At 49.5% G+C, this 24,952-nt stretch overlaps 1 protein-coding gene across 2 annotated transcripts; it reads right to left on the minus strand.

Moving 5' to 3' along the window:
- Positions 1-462: 462 nt before the first annotated feature.
- LOC148442559 (nuclear factor 7, brain-like) lies at positions 463-21,805 on the minus strand. 2 transcript variants are annotated; one of them, XM_088463821.1, is made up of 8 exons: positions 21,731-21,799; positions 19,424-19,578; positions 15,090-15,551; positions 14,912-15,007; positions 14,524-14,757; positions 14,404-14,426; positions 14,170-14,300; positions 463-1,170 (listed from the first exon to the last, which is right to left on the minus strand). In XM_088463821.1, the coding sequence occupies exons 1-8, from the start codon at positions 21,777-21,779 to the stop codon at positions 632-634; spliced, it is 1,689 nt and encodes a 562-aa protein (XP_088319947.1). In that variant the 5' UTR covers positions 21,780-21,799; the 3' UTR covers positions 463-631. The 2 variants fall into 2 exon arrangements, with proteins under 2 accessions (XP_088319947.1, XP_088319948.1); XM_088463822.1 differs by lacking the exon at positions 19,424-19,578 and having other exon boundaries at positions 21,731-21,805.
- Between the last annotated feature and the right edge of the window lie 3,147 nt (positions 21,806-24,952).

Here is a 24,952-nt window from a genome sequence, read left to right on the forward strand (position 1 = left end):
TTCTTACTCCCCACTAGGGCAACACACGGCTGCTTATGTGGGCGTAAAGATCGCTAATATAGCAATGTTTATTATACATGTCCGTGTCCTGCTTTGTATTTTAAGACACTGGTTATTTGTTTATGTACTTTGTAAGGCACTACAGAACACTTGTGGCGCCATATAAATAATTAATACTACCACCCAGTGTCTCCTTCCCGAGCTCATCCATTGCAATCCGAGACCCCAGTGCTGGCAGCAGTATCTGGAATGCAGGGGCTGTTATTGGTGTATAACGCTGACTGTCTTCAGCCTGACAGTGCTCACTCAAGCACCCACCACTGTAAAGCCTTACCTTTCCAGATATTGTAACAAGTGTAAAATTCTGTCTACCTGTGACTTTCCCAATGTCTTAAGGCTTATTGACGCTTATAGGCATAATCCACCTAAACTGTATGAGGAAAACAAGCCTTTCATACCAAATTACTAATCAGCTTTTATTTTTAAAACTGAACATAAACCCAACATTAGAAATACACAAGAACACTAAACAGCAACATTTACACGGTATGTCAGAGCATCACATTAAGCGGGGTGTAATGAAGGGAAGAACCCCAAAATCAATGCAAGTTTCCAATCACACAGCACAAGGTCAGTCTTGTACAAGGCGCAGGGCCTCCGCATTACGGCCGGAATCGTGCAGGAATGGAGACAGGTAGGGATACAGCTTCTCAGTGAAGGTCGCATTGAAAGTGTAGATGACGGACATGTCATCCGCATTGTAGAAAGATATTTGACCACCATCATAATCCACATAGACGCCAATTTTCTTAGGTTTGGAATTCAGGACAAGGGTCTTGGAAGGAGACTCGAGGGCCTTGTACGCATTGCCATTCCTCAGCCATATTGCCCAGTACCCGTTCTTGGGGTTCAGCTTGATCTTACCCTTACGGTTGCTGGACTCGCTGGCCATGCCAACATCCCAAGCGGTTTTATCTCCCACATCTACCTCCCAGTAATGGCGGCCTGACTTGAAACCCTCAGATCCCAGCACGAGGATGCACTGGCTGAAACGCTTGGGATTATCAGGAAGAGGAAGTTTGGCGTCCACATATTTAACACTGGAAAGCCCATCAGACAGTATCAAGTTGGGGTGCGCTGTACTGGGGTCCAACAACATTGGAGACAGGTCTGAGGAATAGAACACATAATACTGTTACACAACATGTAGAAAACACAATTGAATAATTCTAAAGTTTTACAAACATGAAATTCTGTACACTAATCTTCAATTCATAGAGGAGCATTACATCCAAAAAACAGAACAAAATTATCTGTTAAATGCCTTTGCATATTTACATGGATAATTGACTACAGTAATGTATGTGAACAGTGACTGTATAACTGACTACACATAGCACAAGACAAAGATAGCATACATTCTCAGCATTTCATTAACCCTATATTCTAGCAGCCCTCAATTGTCTTCATAATGGGTAGACCTGACACCGTAAAGAGATTTTCCTTGCCAGATGGAAGATTAGATGCCCTGCCCCATCCCCCATAGTGACTGAAAAGAGAGGACACAGTAGAACTAATTGGCACAAAGCTTTAACTTGTATATATTAACCAAAGTATACAGAACACCCAGTTAAGTTTCAAGAATGGAAATTGTGTGTGGGGGGGGTGTGTGTATGGGGGAGGTCCTTGCATGAAAGGAGCAGTCAAACAGCATCACCTAACTGTACAAAACACTAATCCAGCAAGAGGGATGTCAAAGCTCCACTCTCTAGGTGATCTGGAGTAGAGCCCTGCGAGTTACACCCTTAAGGAGCACACAAATATGGGAGGCAGAGTACAGGAGATAAACTGACAGCATAGAAAGTTGGATCCAGTCAGGTCTGCACGATGTCCAGATCATAAAATGTCAAATAAGCATGACCAACGCACAGATCAGAAGTAGGAATTAACTAGTCTTTTTAACCAGGGACTTATATTCTAGGCCCTTCAGAAACAGTATGGTGCTACCGAAAGAGGTTAGGCAGGATTGCCAGTACATTCTTTGGGATTATACCATGGGGAATTGAACACAGAAGGAGGAGTAATTTATCCTGTGTCCAATCCCCTAAAAGTTATATACATTGCAACTTAAACATTTCAGATATCACCATAAAGGTAATAATATGAGATATGGTAAGAACTTACCCTTGTTATCTCTATTTCTACGAAGTCCATAGGGTTCCACAGGATACCTTGGGGGTATAGGTGTGACGTCAGTCGCAGGGCACCAAAGAGTTAAGCTTTCAGCCTCCCAGGATGCACTAGGTCCCCCTCCTATACCCCGCCCCCGAGCCAAGGCACCTCAGTTAGTTACCAAGCCATAGGCCGGAGGAGGAGAAGGAAGAGAGAGAACAAAGATCTGGACACATACAAGAATCACATTCTCACCAGAGGGAGACGGAAAACCGGTGACCAGAGCAAAGCCCATCTGCAGCACAGGTGCGACAGGGCGGGAGTCCTGTGGAACCCTATGGACTTCGTAGAAATAGAGATAACAAGGGTAAGTTCTTACCATATCTCATATTTTCTACTTCAGGGTCCATAGGGTATCCACAGGATACCTTGGGGATGTCCCAAAGCAGTATCCTTTAAGGGTGGGGACGCTCCTGTGCAGAAAGGAGAATCCGCCGCCCGAAGGAAGCATCCTGAGAGGCGAAGGTGTCAAACCTGTAATACCTCACGAAGGTATGGACAGAAGACCACGTAGCAGCCTTGCAGATCTGAACTGCCGAGGCACCACGTCGAGCTGCCCACGAAGGACCCACAGACCTAGTGGAATGAGCCTTCAGAGAAGGAGGGACCGGTAGGCCTTCATGAAGATAAGCTTCAGAAATAGCCATACGGATCCAGGCTGCCAAAGTTTGCTTTGAAGCAGGCCAACCCTTTTTACGGAAGCCAAAGAGGACAAACAAAGCGTCCGACTTCCTAAACGAAGAAGTGCGGTCAACATAAGTCCTTAAGGCCCGCACAACATCCAAAGAGGCCTCACCCACGGAAAGACCCGGTGAGTTAAAGGCCGGAACAACTATTTCCTCGTTAATATGAAACTGGGAAACAACTTTGGGAAGAAACTCGGGCCGAGTGCGGAGCACTGCCCTGTTCCCATAAAAAACCAAGAAAGGGGGTCTACAAGAAAGAGCCCCTAACTCAGAAACACGTCTGGCCGAAGCAATGGCCAGAAGGAAAACAGTCTTAGCTGTTAGCCATTTAAGATCCACTGAGCCCAGTGGTTCAAACGGCGGTCCTTGGAGAGCCCTCAGGACCACAGCCAAATCCCAAGGCGCCACAGGTGGAACAAAGGGCGGCTGAATGCGGAGAACACCCTGCATAAAGGTGCGCACATCCGGGATTGTAGCAATCCTACGGTGAAACCAGACAGATAGGGCCGAAACCTGTACCTTCAAAGAAGCAAGGCGAAGCCCATGATCTAGTCCCGCTTGCCGGAAGGCGAGAATCCGAGACAGACGAAACTCCCGCGGTGCATAACCTCTCGGTCGACACCACTGGAAGAACGTATGCCACACGCGATGGTATATCCTCGCGGAAGACGGTTTCCGAGCTCGTAACATGGTACGCACCACAGAGCTGGAAAACCCCCGGGACCTCAGCATGGCCGTCTCAACAGCCACGCCGTCAAAGACAGCCGAGTTAGGTCCGGGTGAAGGCAAGGACCCTGAGACAGAAGGTCCGGTCGTAGCGGCAACCGCAGAGGAATGTCCAGGGACAGACCCTGAAGGTCTGAAAACCAGTGCCGTCTGGGCCACGCGGGAGCTATCAACAGGAGCGTCCCTCCTTCCTGTTTGAATTTCCGGATTACCCGTGGAAGAAGGGAGACCGGAGGGAACAGGTATGCGAACCGGAACGTCCACCGGACGGACAGAGCATCCACCAGAGACGCCCCTTCGTCTCTTGTGCGAGACCCGTACACCGGCAACTTGTTGTTGTGCCGGGACGCCATGAGGTCGATTTCTGGAAGACCCCACCTGTCCACCAGTAGTTGAAAAACGTCCGGGTGCAGGGACCATTCCCCCGGATGAACGTCCTGGCGACTTAGAAAGTCCGCCTCCCAATTGAGCACTCCCGGGATGAAAACCGCTGATATGGCCGGAAGATTGCGCTCCGCCCAAACCAGGATCCGAGAGACCTCTACGAGAGCCGCCCGACTGCGAGTTCCTCCTTGCCTGTTTATGTAGGCCACGGTGGTAGCGTTGTCCGACTGGACCTGCACCGGGCGACCCTGGAGAAACCGCTGTGCCTGCTGGAGAGCATTGAAGACCGCACGGAGTTCCAAGATATTTATTGGAAGCTCCGCTTCTGTCGGCGTCCACCTGCCCTGGAACAAGTGTGGACCCGAAACTGCTCCCCAGCCCCGAAGACTGGCGTCCGTTGTCAACAGGACCCAATTTGGAACCCAGAACGGACGTCCCTTGTTGAGGTGGGTCGTCTGTAACCACCACGTAAGGGACAGGCGAACCTCCTGGGTGAGCACAATCGTCTGGGACTTCAGAGACTGAGTCAGCCCGTTCCACTTGGACAGGATCAGGTGCTGCAGAGGTCTGGAGTGAAACTGGGCGTATTCCACCATGTCGAACACCGACACCATGGAGCCCAGTAACCTCATCGCCGAGTGTAAGGACACCCGGCGGCTGTGCAGACAACTGCGCACCCTTGACTGTAAAGCAGAGATCTTGTCCTCCGTCACGAAGATCCTTTGCTGTCCCGAGTCCAATAAGGCTCCAAGATGCAGAATCCTCCGAGACGGGATTAGAGTGGACTTCTGCCAGTTGATTAGCCAGCCGTGCCGTTGCAGCAGTGCAATGGTCAGGTCCAAGTGGCGTAACAGGAGCTCTGGAGATCCTGCCACCAATAACAGGTCGTCCAAATACGGCAACATGCGGACTCCCTGCAGCCGCAGAGAAGCCGCCATGACCGCCATCACCTTGGTGAAAACACGTGGTGCTGTTGCCAGGCCAAAAGGTAACGCCCGAAACTGGAAGTGGTCGCTGCTGATTGCAAACCTGAGGAACTGTTGATGGCGCCAAAGAATAGGGACATGCAGGTAAGCGTCCTGTATGTCCAATGACACCAAGTAGTCCCCAGGTTCCAGCGCCAGAATGATGGACCATAGGGTCTCCATCCGAAACTTCGGGACCCGCAAAGACTTGTTGAGTGCTTTGAGGTTGAGAATCGGACGATATGACCCATTGGGTTTCTGTACCAAAAATAGATTTGAATAGAAACCCTGGCCCCTCTGGGAGAATGGAACCGCCACTATAACTCCAGCCTGGAGCATAGTGTGCAATACCTTCCGCAGCTCCGTAGCCTTGTTCCGGTCTGATGGGAGACCCGTGGTGAAGAAGCGAGCCGGGGGTCTGTGCCGGAAGGAGAGGGCGTATCCGTGGGAAACCACCTCCAGAACCCAAGTGTCTGTCGTAGTAGTCGACCAACACTGGGCGAACTGTAGCAGGCGGCCTCCCACCCTGGGATCCCCCAAAGGGAGGCCCGGACCGTCAGGCCGCAGGCTTGCCATCTGGCTTGGGGGCCGGACGTCTGGTACTCCATGCCTGCTTCCGGAGCTTGACCGATTTCTTAGGGCCAGCCTGTCGAGGAAACGACTGTGGTTTGGGCCTGCCCTGGGCCCTAGATGACCGAAAGGACGATGGTCCCGAACCAGAAGGAGCAGCGGCCGACGGGAGACAGGCAGATTTGGCTGCCGCCAGCGTGGCCACAATCTTATCCAGATCCGGACCGAAGAGAACTTCTCCGGTAAACGGCAACGCTTCCAGACCTTTCTTGGAATCTGCGTCCGCCTTCCAGGATCGCAGCCACAAGGTGCGACGAGCAGCTACCGCTGCTGAAGAAATTCTAGACACCAGAGTACTAATGTCTAGAGCCGCCTCGTTGATGTAGGTGGCCGAATCACGGAGATTGCCAATCAACTCCGCCTGATCGGCCGGACAGTCGGATTCAAAAGAAGCCTCTAATGAATCCGCCCAGCGCTCCATCGCTCTGGCAACCCAGCAAATGGCCATAGCCGGCCGTGCTGCCCCCCCTGCAAGGGAATAAGCGGACTTCAGGCAGATTTCTACCTTGCGGTCCGTAGCATCCTTAAGGGAGGACATGGATGGCATCGGCAATGTGGCACTACGGACAAGACGGGTCACGTGAGAATCCACCTGTGGAGGGGATTCCCACTTCGCAAAATAATTATCCGCGAACGGATAAGCCACCGCCAGGCGTCTCTGCGGCTGGTATCTTTTGCCAGGTTGTTTCCACGCCTCCTCTAAATGGTCCACCAACTGACCCGAAAGAGGAAAGACTGTGGCATCGCCCTTCACATCTTTGAAAAAGGCATACTTAGATTTAGCCGCTGGGGGAACTTCGTCCTCAATCACCAAGGCTGTGCGGACCGCCCGAATAAGTCCAGGAATAACAAGAGATATGGTAAGAACTTACCTTTGTTATCTCTGTTTCTACGAAGTCCATAGGGTCCACAGGGTTGACCTTGGGGTATAGGTTGGGAACCAAATCCGGGCACCACGCAGTTAAAGCTTTTAGCTCCCAGGATGCACTTGGGTCCACTCTCCCTATAACCCCGCCCCCCAGCCAGAGGCACCTCAGATTGTAAGTAGCCAAAGGCCGGAGGAGGAGAGAAAAAGAGAGCGAAAACTGGAACACTCTAGAACCATACTCACAGAAAAGGAGACGGGAAGCCGGTGACCAGTAACACAGCCCATATGAAGCCAGGTGCGTCAGGGCGGGCGCCCTGTGGACCCTATGGACTTCGTAGAAACAGAGATAACAAAGGTAAGTTCTTACCATATCTCTTGTTTTCTACTTCAGGGTCCATAGGGGGTCCACAGGGTTGACCTTGGGGATGTCCCAAAGCAGTTCAACCAAGGGTGGGGACGCTCCTGTGCTGAGAGGAGAATCCGTCGCCAAAAAGGAAGCATCCTGAGAGGCAAAGGAAACCAATGCCTAGAACCTTAAAAAGGTATGGACAGAAGACCACGTGGACACCTAGTAAGGCAAAACAGCCGAGGCGCCACGACGAGCCGCCCACGAGGGTTACACGGCCCGAGAAAAAAACAAGCCTCAACGACAGAAATGCCCACCCATGGGTAGGCCCCTGAGGAAGACATACGAGGCCATCCAGTCAACATTTCATTATAGGCCGGCCATCGTTTCCTGTTAAAACCAGAAACCGCAGACCACCAATAAGGAGTCCGCTTACCATAAGGAACTTGAACGGATCACATAAAGCCAAAGAGGCCGGACCACAGTCCATGAGGCCACAACAGCCGAGAGGACTGGGAACTGAATGGCCATACCATAAGTTCCAGAATAATATGGAACCTAAAAACCACTTTAAGAAGAAACACAGGGCGAGAGCAACTCACACCCTGACATGATGCCCTCCAGAAGAGGGAGCCACATGAGAACGCTCCCCATTCAGACACTCTCCTGGTTGATTTAAACACCCTGAGAGAGAGAGAGAGAGCTTAAACAATAGACCATGTAATGGCTATCACAACCAGCGGTTCCATGGACTGTCCCCGGAGGGAACAAAGAACCACTACTAACTCCCCAGGAGTCCCTAGGGAGGATAAGTGGAGACATAATCCAGAAAACACTCCAAAGGATGAACTGGATACCAGAGCGGAGCAATTCCATATCTTAACCATACCGACAGTGTAGAGATCCGCACTGTCAGGAAGGCCAGGCCAAGGGTGAAACCCAAGCCAGCTGGAAGGAATGCCAGAATATCTGGAAATCCTGGACACCGGAGGATCGTATCGACAGGTACGATACCATAAGAATTATGTATGCCACAGTCCGTGGCAGATCCCAGCAAAGTCTGGCCTATCTGCTCTAAACATCTCAATGAAGACAGAGCCAGGGAAGCCCGAGGACCACAGTAGGGGCGCAGTTAAAGACAAGCGATCCAGATCCAGGGAAAAACAAGGACCCTGAGACAACAGGTCCAGATAGTGAAGCAGTAGGAACGGAGCATCGAGGAGGAGACTCCGAAAATCTTAGTACCAGTGATGTCTGGGACGACCTGGAGCCCCCAGAAGGAAAGCCCCTCCGTCTCGAATTAAACTTCCGAAGACCTCGAGGAAGAAGGGAGACCGGAGGACACAGGTACACAAAGTGGAAGGACCACTTCACTGACAAAGAGTCACTGAAGGTAGCTTCAGTACTCCTAGAGCTGGACTGTAACACCGGTAATGTGTGATCGAGTCAGAAGGCCATGGGGATCAATCCCCTCAGGGAGGCCCCCTCTGCTCACCAGGAGTTGAAACCTCTCTTGGAGAAGAGACTAGTCCCCGGGATGCACGCCGTGACGGCTGAGGAAGCCCGCTTCCCAATGGAGAGCTCCGGGAATAAACACCGCAGAGTTGGCCAGGAGAAGACCCTTGGACTATGTCAGAATGGGTGACATTCCTAACATTGCCACCCAACTACCAGTGTTGCCTAGATGGAAGCCACTGTTGTGACACTGTCGGACTGAACCTATTCAGGTTAACCGTGACAAATGGGTTAGGCCAGAGTGAAAGTCCAAGACAGCTTAAAGTATCAACAAGGTAAGTGGCAGGGCAGAAGCGACAGACGTCCAACTGCCCCGAAATGAATGCGGACCAGACACTGTCTTTAGCAAAGAACACCCTGGACGAGATGGCCATAGCCACCCGGACAGAGACCAACTCGCCTCCGTAGAAAGTATCATCGTTCGAACAGTGATCCGATGGAAAAAACTCGATCCATCTGGAGGGGAGTCAATTATGGCAAGGCCTGGAATGGAACTGAGCACATTCCACCCTACCAAAAGGTAGACACTCTGGTAGACCGCGCATCACAAAGAGTAATGACATATGTCGACTGCGTAGATATCCGCACCCTCGAAGTTGAAGAGTGGAGATCTTGTCTTACGCCAGAAAAATTCTCAGATTCTGAGAATCCAGCAGTGCTCCCAGATGAAGAAAACCCTGTGAGGGATGCAGGGAGGACTTTTCTGTGACGAGAAGAAGCCCCGGTTATCCTGACCTGGCGGTAAAGTACCTTGGTGATCCTGCTAAAAGTAGGAGACCGTCCAGAGAAAGGAGCATTCGGATACACTGAACAGGTGAACTGTCAGAAAATCCATAAAGCTGGTAAACCCCGGTGGAGTTGAGGACAGCCCCAAAAGGCAGAGCCCGAAACTTACAAGTGTTGCTGTGGCACAGCAAACCTGAACCCATGCTGATGAGAGGGCTCTGTATGTACCCGTAGGTACGTATCCTGAATACTCGGATATACCATAAAATCCCCAGGTTCCAAACATCGGATGATGGAGCATGGACGATTCCACCTGAGTCAAGGCACCGTTGGAATCTGATTCAGGGATTTGAGACAGAGTATAGGCAAAGGAGGACCAGTCGGTCACCGCCCCAAAAAGAAAGTAGAACAACCAGTCCCTCACTGAGATAGTGAGGTTGGCCGAAATAGCTCTGCTTACCACAAAGACTGTATAGCTTTCTGGGATTGTAAGGCCCTGATCAGTTCTGAAGAAGGGCCCGTGTACCAATGCCTGTGAGGAGGCTGCATGAGCAATGAGAGGCCGTTGAGAATCAGTACCTCACTCTGGAAATTCCCCAGATGTAGACCTGTCCCGTCAGGCTGAGGGTATATCCTCAGGTGTAGAAACAGGGTCGTCCGGAAGTCCAGGACTGCTCGGTACTGGATATGGTGGCCCCCGTGGAGGCCGACAGCCTAGGAAAAAACAGGCCTTTAGGCTGACCCTGAGGACAAAAAGACTTAACAGAGTTAGTCCGAATGTAGTGGGAGTAGCTAAAGACGGTATCTCCCCATTAGTGATACTGCCAATGATGCAACGATCTTGTCAAGGTCGGGACCAAACAAGAACTTCCCCCTGGAAGGAGTGTGCACCTCTGCTTTCCCATAACGCAGCCATAGGGTACTGCGGCGGATACAGATGCCGCCGAAACCCTGAAAGTTAGAAGACCGGCATCCCATGAGGTAATCCCACATATGACCACTGCATATTTTGTGAGCGGCAAAAAGATATTTGAACCTCAGACGTGTTGGAGGGGAAAAACGTCACAAAAGCATCACCATGCGATGGCCATGGTAGGACGGGCAACAGGCCCTGAAAACGAGTACATTGATTTCAGGCAAAGTTACCACCTACGGATCCGTAAAATCCGTCCAGGCCGGGATGGGAGGCGTATTAATGCCTGTAACCCGATGATTAACATACAAATCCATCCCAGAAGGGGATTTCCATTACTTGTGAGGACCCTCAGGGAATGGGAAACAGGAGGCCTTTGTGACTCCTCGTATCTGGGGACAGCCAGACTCCCGCTATGAGATCCACCCGCTGGGCAGAAAACGGGAGATGTATGATACAGGTGCAGGATCGACATTCTCTATATCCAGAATGAGCCTGGCTACCAGCCCCAAAGCAGGGATAATAATACTTGAGATCGGCTCCCCCCCATGTGAGAGGGAAAGAGCCGAATATACCATCCAGTTCACGGCAGAGCCACTGGTCAGTAACCACAGGGCGTATATCACGCCAATTAGTATTTCGTATAAAACGACATCCACCAGGGTGGCCGTTGTGGTAATCCCTGCAAGGGGAATGACAGACCGATGTGGTATCGGAGGTAATTCATGTACTGTGAAAAACCCCGGCAGGGAGCGATAGTCTGTGACACAGGGGTAAATTGCAAGAAATTGCGAGATACCCCGAGTTCAAAAGGGCAGTATGGTGAAGTAACTCCAAGCGAGTGACGACAATGGGGCCCGCCCGGCGATCCTCAAAGGAGAGGATCCTGAGAAACAACGCCCTTTAAGGGGGTCGTGCAAGGGGCCCGGCACCAGATGGTGCCGCATACGTAAACCTTTCTGAGTTAAAATCCTCCGCACTAATTCCTGCAGGCTATGACTTGCAGGATAGCAATAATGGGTGCAGTATCGTGTGCAATCTCCTGGTCAGATATATCTGACTATCTTGACGGAAATATTAAGCAGCGCCATACCGGTCCTGACTGACGCTAAGATTAGCTGCAGGAACCCATTATCAGCGTACGCAACTCACAGTTCCATCTAAAATATGGCAACGTGCAGCACGCAACAGTATGTGACAAACCTCACAGATATTAACAAATATATATATGTGAGGTCTCAGAACCACCCCAGGTACACCTGTATTAGGGCAGATAAAGAAAAGGGATAGATATACACTGACAGGTGAGAGAAAAAGCAGACAGTCAGCACTAGCATAAGTCACATACAATGCAGAAAAATATATATACATACATAAGCATGACATATAATATACTGCACAATGTCGCTACATTCAACTGCCCAGATTCAGTGTCTGGGAAGGCTATAGCGCTGTGTACACTCACCCAAAATGGCCAGGTACGCAGGGGGACTGGGCTCACTGACATCCTAAGAGTTCTGCAGCACCACAGAGAGAAAATGGCCGCTGGAGACCTCAGAAGAAGCGTGGCCCGCGGAGGAAGCAGCTCAGCGACGCCAGACTGTATTATTGAAAGGCGCGCTGAGCTGAGGGGAGGAGCCGCTAGACAGGGAAGGCTTCCTCCCCTGGCTAGCAATTAACCCCCCGGGATGCCGGCTCCCGCTGCCGCTATAATCCCTGGTGGGCTGTGGACACGCGGGGTATGCCTCCATGGAGGGGGAGCCCGCCGCCACCGCTAGCGCCTCCGGTCTGTCCCCAGAGACCGGAGGCATAAGGCTGCATGTACACGCGGGTCACCGCAAGCGGTGACCACGCGACTTACCTGTCCCCGTCGATCCGGCAGCAGCCCAGGGATTCCTCCAGAGCCCGGCTAGTACAGACTCTGGGGTCCCGCTGCGATCCCCAGATCTGTACTGGCGTCGCAGCGCCGGCGGGGTGTAGGAGCGGCAGCTCAGACGTCCATTGGACAGTCTGATGCTGCCGCTCTGAAGAGTAGTAAAAAAATAATAAAACAAAACTCTTTTAAGCTTAGAGGCTGCTAAGCAGCCCCCCTGCAGTAACGGTGACCCGACTCCGGCCGGGCACCAACTTAAACTGAGGTGCCTCTGGCTGGGGGGCAGGGTTATAGGGAGAGTGGACCCAAGTGCATCCTGGGAGCTAAAAGCTTTAACTGCGTGGTGCCCGGATTTGGTTCCCAACCTATACCCCAAGGTCAACCCTGTGGACCCCCTATGGACCCTGAAGTAGAAATATACTTTGGACTTAGCATCAGCGTCCTTAGTATGGAGAGGTTCCTGATCGTAAGGATCTAGAATCTCTCCATCATCAGACGTCCCTTCGTCATCCTCATAAGGAGCGGACAGAGACGCCACCGGCCTTTTATGAGACCGCATCACAGACTCCCCTTGCAACACATCCGACAAGTGCTGTACAGAACTCGTCAGGGAGTTAACCCACGCTGGCTCCTGAGAACCCGGGAGCGGGGAAATAGGGAGACTGTGGGGTACCACCAATTGTCGTGGGAACCCCTGCATGGGTGACGACACCACAGACTGCTGGGACAAACCCATCGGAGTAAACGCGGGCTGCGGAGCTAACTGGCCCACTAAAGCTGTTAACGCCTGAGCGAAACAAGCCCAGGGCGGCTCCTGTACCGGTGCTGTAACCGTAATAGGCCGCGCCATGGACAAACACTGCCGGCAAAGGCCCTCCGCGCTACCCTCCCCCTCCGCTAACGGTACTTTGCACGTGGTACACTGTAGCCGGAGGGGAAAATCACTTTCAGACATGATGGCACCACGTATGTGACCTCTCTCACCAATTAAGTATTAAATAGGCGAGAGACCACCCTGCAGCACCGCACCGCAAGGGCTTTAGCAGAAAGAACAGGGACAGTAATAAAGCTGACAGTTTAGAGAGAAAAGATTACAGGCAGCAGCGCTAGCACAGTCACATACAATGCAGAAAAATAACAATTCCTGCACTAACAGCGCTGATCACTCAACTACACAGACACAGGGCCTGGTAGGACACAGCGCTGCATACACAGACCTGACCACAGCGGAGGAGAGGTATGCGGGGGGACCCAGACCACGATGCTTCCTTCCAGCGCTTCCAGCAGCGTTCACCATGCGTTCTGGAGAAGATGGCCGCCGAGGAGCAGAGAGGAGGCTGGCCTGGGGGAGGAGCGCTGCCACAGGACCAGTCGGCAGCATGCAGAGAGGGCTGTGTGCAGCGGGGGAGGCGCCGGCTGTGAGACAGGGAAGGCGCGCTCCCCTGGCATGCATTTAACCCCTGGGACGCCGCAGCGCTACCGCTCTGCTGCGGTCCGCTGTCCCAGGGGGTAGTGGAAGCGCAGGTTGGTCGTCTGGCTCCACGCTGCAGCCAGTCCCCAGGGAGCCCCCTGCCTGGGGACTTAGGACCATGTGATCAGCGGGGACCCACCGCGGGACCCCGCTGCTTACCTCTGTCCCCCTTGAATCCGGCCATGGTCCGGAGCATCTGGGGTCACCGCTAGCTGTGACCCCAGACGCCCACCAGCATCCCCGGATCAGTACCGGCGTTCTGGTACCGGCGGGGTGTAGGGAAGACAGCATGGACGTCAGGACTGACTGTCCATGCTGTTCTTCCAGTTGTGCAGCCACAGCTGCATGAAGAATAAGCTTCAGGGGCTCTTCTAGCCCCCACTCCAACAGGTGCACCCGATTCCGGCCGGGCACCAAACTAAACTGAGGTGCCTTGGCTCGGGGGCGGGGTATAGGAGGGGGACCTAGTGCATCCTGGGAGGCTGAAAGCTTAACTCTTTGGTGCCCTGCGACTGACGTCACACCTATACCCCCAAGGTATCCTGTGGATACCCTATGGACCCTGAAGTAGAAACAGTAAATTCTGATATCCTGTTTAATCTCCAGACTCCACTACAAACAGAAACCTCTAGCACATTGGTAGGACAGCATCCTGACACAGGTAAAGCTGAAAACCTTTTGTGCAATGATCCTTGATGGATCCTCAGATTCACACTATCAGTTCTTCCTGGCTATTTGTATGATAATGATTTCAGATGAGGTCTGAGGGTTGTGGGCTATTAGTCCGTTCTGTAGGCAACTATACAATACAATCATGAAATATGCAATACTTACATGGAACAACAAAAGACTTCATCTGCTTCCACACTGTGTACTGAATGGGTCCCTTGAAAGTTCCCTGGCACAGATCCTTGGATAGCAGGGTGTTCCCGGAGGAAATCGCCTCTTTCTGCTGCTCCTGGCACCTGGACGGGAGGAGAGAGATGGACATTAACATAACATGTAACAAACAAGACATGAAGGTCTAGACTCCAATTACTAGATAATAGAAGTGTATGGGAAACTTACTTCTCAATGAATGATTTGATGTCCTGCAGGAATAGAATTAAAAGAAAGGTTATTTACATCCATTGAGGGGAAACTAGAGATAAAAGTAGCAAGTATAACCTGGCAGGTAGCACCACTTACTGTGAGGAAAGAGATTGAGTCTTTGTCGTTCACCCTCTCGTTGGCCACAGATATGGTCTGCTTAATGTTGTCCCTGTTCTCCTGCATCTTGATCATGTTGGACTCCATCTCTTTCAGCAGACTATCCCCTTGTTCATTAAGCTGATCCAAAAGTTTCTCCTCGCGTTGCTTCAGGAAAGATTGCAGCTTCTCAAACTCTGACACAATGTGCTGCTTGTATTCAGACACGTTCGTCTGAGGGTACAGAGAGGGGAGAGAATGAGACAGATGGCCTGGTTTCCTGCTAGAGGTCCCTGGGTGTGTCCCCAAGTGGCTACATGTGGAAATACATTTTGATGGGTACAAGCAGTGACTTTTACACCCCACTTCACTGTATGAGATCACTCACTCTGTGCTGTTCAACCTTCTCACTCTGCTGATTGGTCAACTGCTCAGTCACCTTCAAGGCTTCTTCTAGTGGAGCCACTATGGCAGACAGCTCTGACTGAAGGAGAGGCAATGTTAACAAGGTAAATAAAAATCAAAAATGAGAATGAGTCAAACATTTTTGTTACCCAACAACTTACCCTGTACACCTCCACTGCGTCCAGGATGGGTAGGAAGTTGTGACAGGCGTGTTTCAGAGAGTCTCGGCAGATGACGCAGCTCAGAGTGCCATCGTCTTTACAGTACAGCTTCAGCCTCTCATCGTGCTCAGGGCAGTTCTCTGTGGGCTTGGCCTTCTCTACAGGCTTCACTGGTGTCTTGACAGCGGTGGCACCAACAGTCTTCTTTACCAGGTTAGCAAGGGCTCGGTTGGTGGTGTATTTCTTCTCAGATATGACATCCTTACAGTCAGGGCATGTGAAGGAATCCTGATCTTCCCAGGCCTTGTCGATGCATTTGCGGCAGAAGTTGTGGCCACAGTCAACCATGACGGGATCCTTGAAGAGCTCATTGCACAAGAGGCAAGTCAGCTCCTCCGCAAAATCCCCAGAGGCCATCACCGAATTATTTGCTGGAGCATCTCCTGCTTCCACCTTGGCTTTCTAGAGGAACAGAGAAATGTTTGAGGGGACGTTTTTATGTGCATACGGAATGGAAATTAAATATATAGGGAAGTCCAAAATGATTTCACTAGAAGAGGGATATATTAATGTGTGTTTAGCATACAAAATTTAACAAACAAATTAGTGTGCATTAAACAGGCACTTGGAAAAATGAAGTTTCCAGCTAAAAAATAGAATAGAATTGTTGAGTTAGAGTAATTAAATGGTTCCAAAATCAGGATTAAGTCACAATTCCATCACAGCTACTTTACAGTCTTTCTAAAATATAGATTGCATTATATAACCGCATCAGAGAACAGGTTTAAAGATGGCACAAGGTGCATTACTGGAGCAATATCTACAGCCGCTCACACAAATGTTACTTCAAAAACTTCTTTAAATCAGATCTAAGGGTCTGAAATAAAAGCAATAACTGCTGCGACAGCTACTGCGAATTTATGCTAATGCAGCAAGCCGATGCGCTGTCTACAGACACTCACCGGCTGCAATTCGCTGCAGTGCGCAAATAGTCACATCGGCTGCACCATTGTACATTAGAGCAACCTTATGGTTTGGTCAAGATGTCCGATGGTAAATGGCCGCCAGTGTCAGTGGAACTGCGTCTTTTGATGCAGTCAGACACCAGCAAGCCTGCCGATGACAGCCACCCTCATGTCACCAGCCTGGAATGCCTTTCGGAATTGTATGGATCTCCATGCAATTCCTATCTGCTTTCTCTGCCGGTAATCATCTTTTGACCACATGCACAAATTTAAAACATTCTGTGCTTGACATGCTGCAGCCATTTGGGAGGCGGTGACTGGCAGCTTTCTTGAAAACGGGGGCTTGCCAGCCCCGTTTTCAAGGCATGACCAGACCTGGGTCTCCACATTTCCTGGTCTCTGCAGCGTGATTACGCCAGACATCTTGAGTAACCTTAGAGTTACTCAGATGTCCCACGGTCGTGCTAGTGATCCGATGCTGCCGCCTGTGGCTGTCATATTGTAGCACAGCAGCGGAGTACAAAAATGCAAGTCTGTGCTGCTGTGTACACCTCCGAATCAGGCCCAATAACCCCCTGCAGACGCACAGCAATGTCATCAGTTCATTCTGATGGCAGAACGTGTGCAGACATTACAGGAGGATATGGTTCATATATTTCAATACTCCATACAGAAATGCATATTGGTCTGGTGGGTGATAGACACGCAAGCACAACATACCCCTTGGTGGGACAAACAAAAGTATAAAAATGACAGGATTTCTTTAGGATTCACAAATCTAAACCACCCTGAGACGGAAGGTCACAGAAACCTCAGATAAAGCTTTGTGTGCTGGGAACAGGTGACATTGTGCACAATACAGCTCAATGTCAGTTACCACCTTCAGCAACACGCTGCAGTGTAGAATGACCACATTTGAACATAAAAAGGTATAATAAAAGCAAACCACTGCCTTGCCATGGGGCAGTTACATTGAGACGCCGGCCGCTCGCGTTGCATATCTTCCCGTGAGTTACTGTAGGTGGATTCTGTTTGCAGCTCCACAGGCCGCGAGCAGAATCTACCTTCTACAGTTAGCGCAGGGAATCAGCTGAGCGGTTCTGGCGGCCTCTGTCTCTAATTTGAATAAGCTCCCATATGTTTTCAACTGAAGCTCTTTGTTACCAATAAAATTATATTTTCATGACACGTCAACCTAAGTCACAGTGACCGAGCTGCAACAAGACTGCACATCAGTGTCACGTACAAGATGTAGTTGTAAACCAAGCACAAAATGCACCCATGTGACACCGTGTACAGCCATGTTTCACAGTACAGGTCTAAAACGATCTGCCGTCAGCCATAGAGAACGCTTCTGCTGGATGTCATGTATGAGAGCAGAGCCTTAGGTGAGGTAGCCAGACTGCAGCTGTATTTTTGGGTCGGCAGGATCTGGGAGCATCCAGCAGTATCCTCTGCCGACGCAGCGGTTATGACGATCAGGTGCCCATCTGGTAAGTCACTTTCTTGGGCCACTTAAGTTATCAGTGGCCTCTGGGATTCAATAAGCATGTTTAAGGAGCTACAAAAACAATCTGCTACCAGTAAAGCTGGCAATGTATTGGGGACACTCCTGACAGCACAAATCAGGAGCATCAAGAAGTCCAAAACTATCCGCTTCAGCTGCCAAATCATAAAAAGGCATGACAGGCTACTGAAAGCAGAATCCTCATTCTATAGCCCGGGCACTATGTATCGTCATGCACACAGATGAAGTCCAGTGGATTTATGCTTCAACTGGAATACACAGTACTCAGGCATAGGATTGGGCAGAGGTGGCAAGGGACACATCTGAGCATTGATAGCTGGCAGAAATGCTGCAGTACATTATAGAACATTGTTCCCCAGCACTGTAGCATGTACTGTAGACAGTCCTACGATACCAGAGCATTAAAACTTTATGGCCTAATGGGCAAGTAATGTAGTACTCATGGACCTCGCTCCCCCCCCCCATTAGCTGTATATTTCCAATCTGTGCTTTTGTTAATCGCTAAACTCCATTACAGACAGCAGAAGCCCCTAACACAATGGACAGATTCCACCAGTGATAAATGGGACACTTAGTGCTTACAGGGAGGAAACATTCATTGGTCTCTCCAGTCATAGCCAATAGCTGGTGAGCGGTAATAGGTTAGGCAACAGTGTTCACATAGAAAGAAATGGCAACTAAGACCCCAGTCGTGTCCTCACTGTAATCCAGTATGGATCTGGAGGAGGACAACCAGGAGCATGTGACCACCCATATATAGGTCAATGTTTCTGCCCATTGTATAAGGATTACCATAAAGTTAGAGCCTTAGAATTCTTTACATTCACACGTGTGCTGCATGCTCTGCAAATCTTCATCTCGGTTCACATTAAACAGGTCCAGAGTGAACGCAGAGCACACAAAACAAGCTCTATGTCCAGGAACTGACCAGGGAATAAAGGTCCCCGTTCGGGTCTGGCTTAGGGAAGGCTTGAACACACAAATAGCAACATGTGAACGTAGCTCATCAAGGCACCACAGGAGTGACATGTACAGTGCAAAATAACACACCTTCACGCAAAACCATTTACTTTATTTCACATACATGTGTCAGGAGCGAGTGAGGTTCCTGACCCTGGAAGGCAATGCAGAGTCTATGGCATATATTGAGATGCACTCACAGGACAGCAGTTTATCTATGACAAGACTGCTTCCTGACATCACACAGCTATCCTTCAGGCCAACTGTACACAAAAATAAATAAAACCAAAAGAGAATATTAACAAAAAAATAATATTTGCAATGTTAAAGTGACCATTTGTGGCAAACTCAATGTGCACAAATTAAGCCAAAATAGCTCAAAGGCAATAAGATTAGCAATTCGCATTGGAAAAATTTTTCCAATAAATTCTGAATTTTGCAAAACAAAAAGAAAGCCAATTGGAAAAAAACAAAAAACATCTGCCCAAAAAAGTTATAGCAGTAGTATGCATACAATTGACGTTCTGCAGGAACTGCTTGATCCCAGCGCACGTATATAGCCTAGCGTTTCCTACGTTGAGCAGGTCCCGCAGGAGAACATTGGTAATTTGGCCAAAGGCTTCAGCCGGCCAATGGGAATGATGAATGGATGGAAGTTAAATGACAATGAAAGTCTCAGTTTGCAACCTCTGTAATAAAACAAGGCTGTGACAACTGGTTGAGCGAGGCCCAGACTGACCAGAATACGGGCTAGGTGTGCAATGACTATTTACATAGCCAGAAGAGGGACAATAAAGCAAGGCAAGCCTCTGTATTGCAAACCTCCGGTTTAGGCGGCGACAGCTGGTGGAGCAGACTGACAGGATTGAACCTCGTGTTACCTTCGGTTCAGGTTCGGATTCCTCGGTTTCCCGTTTCTGAGCCGGTTTCCCGTCTTCGGTCATCTCCTGGTCTGTGCCGTTTGCGTCACCGTCCTTCACTGGTTTTTGCAGCACCAATCGCGTTTTGTCAACCCACTCGTTTTGGCGGCGAGTCACTGCAGGAAAAAGCGAGCTTACAGCAGACATTTTCATAACAAAGACTGGTAGGAAGGGAAGGAGTTTGGCTCAAACCCGAGCTCTGACTTACCAGGAGATTTCCAGCATAGAGGAGAGAACATGATGGTTTGACATAAGAAAACAAAAGCAACAGTTTCAACCTGCAAAACGCCTGACACGCCCCATTTTAGGCTAGTAATATGAGGTAGTCACCGATACTCATGTGCATAACATCTATCCTGTGCTACACTTGGGAACTAGGTCAATGCTGTGAAAGGCTATGGTAACAATGTGTAACCTTCTGCATGTAAAAATGCATATGGATATTCTCCTGAGCAATTCTATTAGATGCAATGTGGGGGAGATGTAGGGATGGACATCGATGGTCAATGTTTGCCGACAATCGATGCTTTTCTTCCAATGTTAGTGTTTTTACCATTCGATGGCAGCATTCAGATGTTTGCTGCCATTGTATAGTAATCAGTCGATGTTGTTCCAATGGTTGCTTCTGTTCTACATAAAAGCTATGCCTCCCCTAGTGCTGTGTCTCTGCGTCTAATAATCTTCCTGGTTCATGCAGCGAAGATCGTTGGAGGCTGTCTCTCACTGCCTCAGACCTGGCCCTCAGTCCCTCCCTGTTAGCTCTGATTGACTGAGACAATGAGAGCCAATCAGTGTGCAGCCCTGGCCCAGCAGCAGCTGTCACTCACAGGCACACAGAGTGACAGCTACACAACGTTTACACCAGCAGAGATGGGGGGAGTGTTTTTCCTGCTGGTGCTATGAGGTTAGTTTATAGCACCAGCTTTTATACATGTTTTTAGACTTCACTTTCTTGTTGCCCAGAGCAGCATGGCAGTGACTGTCTCATTCTCCTCCTAAGTCAGCTCTACCTGCCATTCATGTTTTTTTTGCTTCGTATCTGAGCCCCTCCCCCAACCCCACCCCTTTACTATTCATATGAATAGTTTTTACCATTTAATGCTTTTGATGGCAATGATTATCATTGCATCGAAAGATTCAATGGTGGAAGCACTGCCATCAAAAGATGATGGGCTTCCGATGTCCATCCCTAGGGAGATGCTGGCGAACAGCTATTGTGGCAGCATTTGAATGCCAGCAATGGCACCCTACATCAGTCATTTTACCACCCAGCCCAATATGGGTGTGCAGGAAAACGCACGATGGTAGACAACCGTATGTATGGGAGATGTGTGCACTGCACATCGTCCATAACACGTGTAGAGACATGCGATCTTACATCGCACGTAACTGAACTTACCCACCATTGGAGCTCGCGTCATGCCAGACTATTGCAGCCAATTGGGGGACTTACACAGCAGTAGGTAAAACTAGATTGGTAGCTAGGTCCCCTTTTATCTGGAACTCTGACCAGTATAACTCAGTCAGTGACTACACAGCCGTGTATATGCATTATTACAGTGGCAATATGCAGTCTCCATAGTTTCCTGGAGGGACGTACATTACCCCTAGAAAGCTCACCATGGGTATGACGCACACGGCCATTTCTAACTTTCCAATAAGGTTAGCTTTCTAGGGTTAAATAAGCGGCAAAAGATGAGGTTTCATCAATGGTTGGATCCTACTCTTACGTGAGCACAATATCAGCAGTCTGACCAAGCATGTGACAAGGGTCATTCCTGCTGTATGGGTCATGCAGCCAAAGTATTGCTGCCAAGTCACTGACCCTTACAGCAGGTTAACTTTGTACGGACTGGTTCATGGCCATTTCATAGCTGCTTTAGAACCACGGACACTTGAGGATGGAGCAACCAGCTTGGTAATATAATCCAGATGCATATAAAATGATGAAAAAGCGGCTTAATTTATGCAAACAAAACTGCAGTGACCTTAGACCCTGAATGGGCCTCACACCTTAACAAGCTGTTACCTAAAAGTGTTAAGAAACTGTAATTGAGCATCTGACCTTCAAACAGATCTGAACGTGCCAATTGCCACCACACTGAACACTTCCAGCTACTCGCACAGCTGACATCCTGGGCCATACACTAGTACACGGTAGATACACTCCTTATCACAGATCACAAGAGAACAAAATATTACATACAATCCTAAAAAAACCTGCAAGCACTAAAAGCACAGCCACTGGTGGCAGGTGGTACTACTTACAGCCGGCATAATGTACGTAGAACTCCTCCCTGCCGGCCTGTTTATTCATCCTGGTTTTCACAATCTCAGCATCATCTGCAGATAGAATGCGTTATACAATTAGCAAATGCTATAGTATACCGCTCAACAAACAAAACTTTATACACAACCACATAGCCCCACCACCAGGTGCAACAAGACGCTGTTCCTGGACTTCCGTTTAATTCATGATTACAGTCTGCAGTGCTAAAAGCATTGTCACCAATTCAGCACAGGCACCTAATCATAAAGAGGGAAGCCCAGGAGCACTTGGCATCAGGTGGATGGGGTCATGTTGGAAAGTCAGATACTGGAAGGACAGTGTACTGTATCATACAGCAAATATGTAGGCTATACAGGAGCATGTAAAGGGGTAGAAGAGAAAAAAAAAAAATACTACAAAAACAATCAGAGGGGGGCAAGTTAACAGTTGTGTCCAGCGTCGCAATTCACCTATTCCGGGCGCCCATTAATTATCAGTCATCGCACCCAATCAGCGGCGTGTGCCCCCTGCGAATAGGCACCTGAGGGAGCAAGTCAATTGTTGCTCCATTTCGATGTCTATTGCTGGCCATACACCTATGCGATTTTTGACCGATTCCACGATTTCCAACTCGCCGTATGATCAATCTTGAAGAAATCGTGCATTTTTTAACTGATGACCCGATACGCGCTCCCGCTGCTCCTTCAATCGGATCTTAAGATCAGATGTGCAGCACATATTATCCGTCGTGTTCGTATGCTGATCGTGCCCTGTTTTTTTCAGCATACGATGCATCATGCATCTGAGTGTCTTCATTAAAAAAAAAAAAAAAAAAAAAAGACTGATACACGCACAGGTAGATCAGTGATGCATGCATCTGTCTGTGATAAAATAAGTACAGATGCAGGGATGGTTCAGTGAGAACCATCCGTGCATCTGTGAGGAAAAAAAAAAAACGTGCACCCCACCCCCAAAGAGCAACCAGCTCCAGGCTTTTAGGGACCCAGTGTTGGTTGGTGGGAACCGCAGAGTAAACGTTAAAAACCCTGCGACTCTCCATTGACTACCATGGAGGGAGCCGTTCATTGGCTGACACACGAGGGAAGACCTCTCTCAGCCAATGAACGCTTAGCAGCGGGGTTTCCATTGTGAAGTTCGTGGATCGCAATTTTAGTTTTTATTTTTGCCAAGTCCGGGGTTGCCTACTTTGGAACGAAGAGGACAGAACCTCACATTTTAGATGGTGAGTATAGTTTTTTTCCACCGGTCCCCTATGGATACTTTACCAGAGAAGTGTACAGATAGCTACAGGGATACATAGATGAGTATGTGTTTATTAAACTTATACTGTCAGTGTGTGTCCTGTGTTTTTTAAACATTTTTTTTCACAGCTGAACTACAGGTACTAGTGGGCCCTTAATGGCCTGCATGCTGGTACTTGTGGTTCTTCAAGTACCAGCATGCAGGGCAGGCTTGCTGGGACCTGCAGTTCTACTTGTAAAGAATGTTTGCCATTATTTACACCACACAATCACCACCAGGGGTGGCGGGGGATAGCCCCAGACTATCAGCCTGGGGTGCCCTGGAGACAGGGACCCCTTTATTGGGGGGGTCCTCAGCTCTCCAGGGATTCCCAGCCTGGGCTGATCAGCAATCAGGGCTGATGCTGCATTTCAGAGGCGTGGATAATTAAGACGCAGCTTCATAATACTTGTCACATGGCTGAATTCCACACTGAAGCACTCGCAGTGCTTGCGGTAGGGTATGGTCTTCCACAAGTGCTGCGTATGGATCCGATGTTACTTCGATGTTACCAAATGTTGCATACACTTCTTGGAAATTACGTGGGAAAGTGGGCATCTTAAGACAGGCTGGTGGGCGTCTAGATACACACAGCAATCGCACACCAAGACATAATGGGCGTGCTAATGCCTTGCCGTGTGATCGCTGGATTTACATACTTTGGTTGCGTGCGAATGCATCTAGTGAGCGGGTCTGAATCAGGCCCTCAGTTCCTGAACCTCTCATTAACTATGATATAATGTTCTGGGCCATAATTTATTTTCCATTAGATAAGTTTTAAAGTTCCTTTTGAGTGCCGTAAAATACTATATATATGTGTGTATATAATATTTATGTAATATATATAATTGTTTTTCTATAGCTCCACCCCCAGTAGCTCCGCTCACTGGGCCTGATTCAGACCCGCTCGCGAGCGCTCGCATGCAGGTCGATGTTGGGCCGGCTCCGTCGTGCGCATGTGCGAGACCTGGATAGCGACGGGCAAGTCGTCGCTATGGGTCTCGCTACAAAGGGTGCGTGCTATCGATGGTGAGTGACAGCACGCCCCCTTTGGTGGGCGTGCTGGGGGCGTGGCTGGCCAGACGAAGGCGTTCCCATGGGAACGCCTACCGTCTGGGGCCGGCCCCACTGACATCACTAGTGATGTCAGTGGGAGCGCTTTTGGCTCTGATAGAGCCAAAAGCACTCCAGGGCTTGCGGCAGACGAGACCCTACCACAAGGGTCTCGTTGCAAGCCCGATGGTCGCGATGGTCTTGACCATCTTTTTGGCCGCTCGCTATAGCTGTGGGTGGTCACCCACAGCTATGCGAGCGGACCAGGAGGCCGCTCTAAAATCAGGAAGGACGGCCCTGATTCAGAGCGAGTGCTCTGTCAGAGCGTCCGGCTCTGAATCAGGGCCACAGTTCCTGAACCTATTTTTCTATAGCCCTGCGTATAAGGGAATATGAAAGGGTCTTATGGCATATAAAAGAAATCTGGATGGGTCTGACAAAGAGCATTAGTTCAATGTGCTAGGGTAAAAAATATGTGTTAGGAGAGTAAAATATTATTATTCATCACTAATAAAACCAGAGACGGTAAAAACCTATGGCTCCTCCAATGTGTGTAAATGCACTGTTTTGTGGTCAACATTGTAATTACCCCACCCCTGTTTTCCTATTTTAATTACTCAAAATCACACTGTCACTCAATGTTACTCTGTCTGGAATCCCGACACCAGCATCCTGGCAGCAGTGGAAATCCCGATCGTCCTCAGGTAAGTATTAGCTATCCTAATTCAACCCCCTAACCCTAACCCTCCCTTAGGGATGCCTAACCCTAACCTCCCCCCCCCAGTACCTAACCCTAATCCCCCCTCTAAGTGCCTAAACCTAACCCCCCCCTTCCCCGCTGCCTAAACCTAAGTCCCCCGGGGGGG

Source organism: Taudactylus pleione, unplaced genomic scaffold, assembly GCF_031769625.1.
Source record: "Taudactylus pleione unplaced genomic scaffold, aTauple2 ptg001463l, whole genome shotgun sequence".
Taxonomy (NCBI): Eukaryota; Metazoa; Chordata; class Amphibia; order Anura; family Myobatrachidae; genus Taudactylus; species Taudactylus pleione.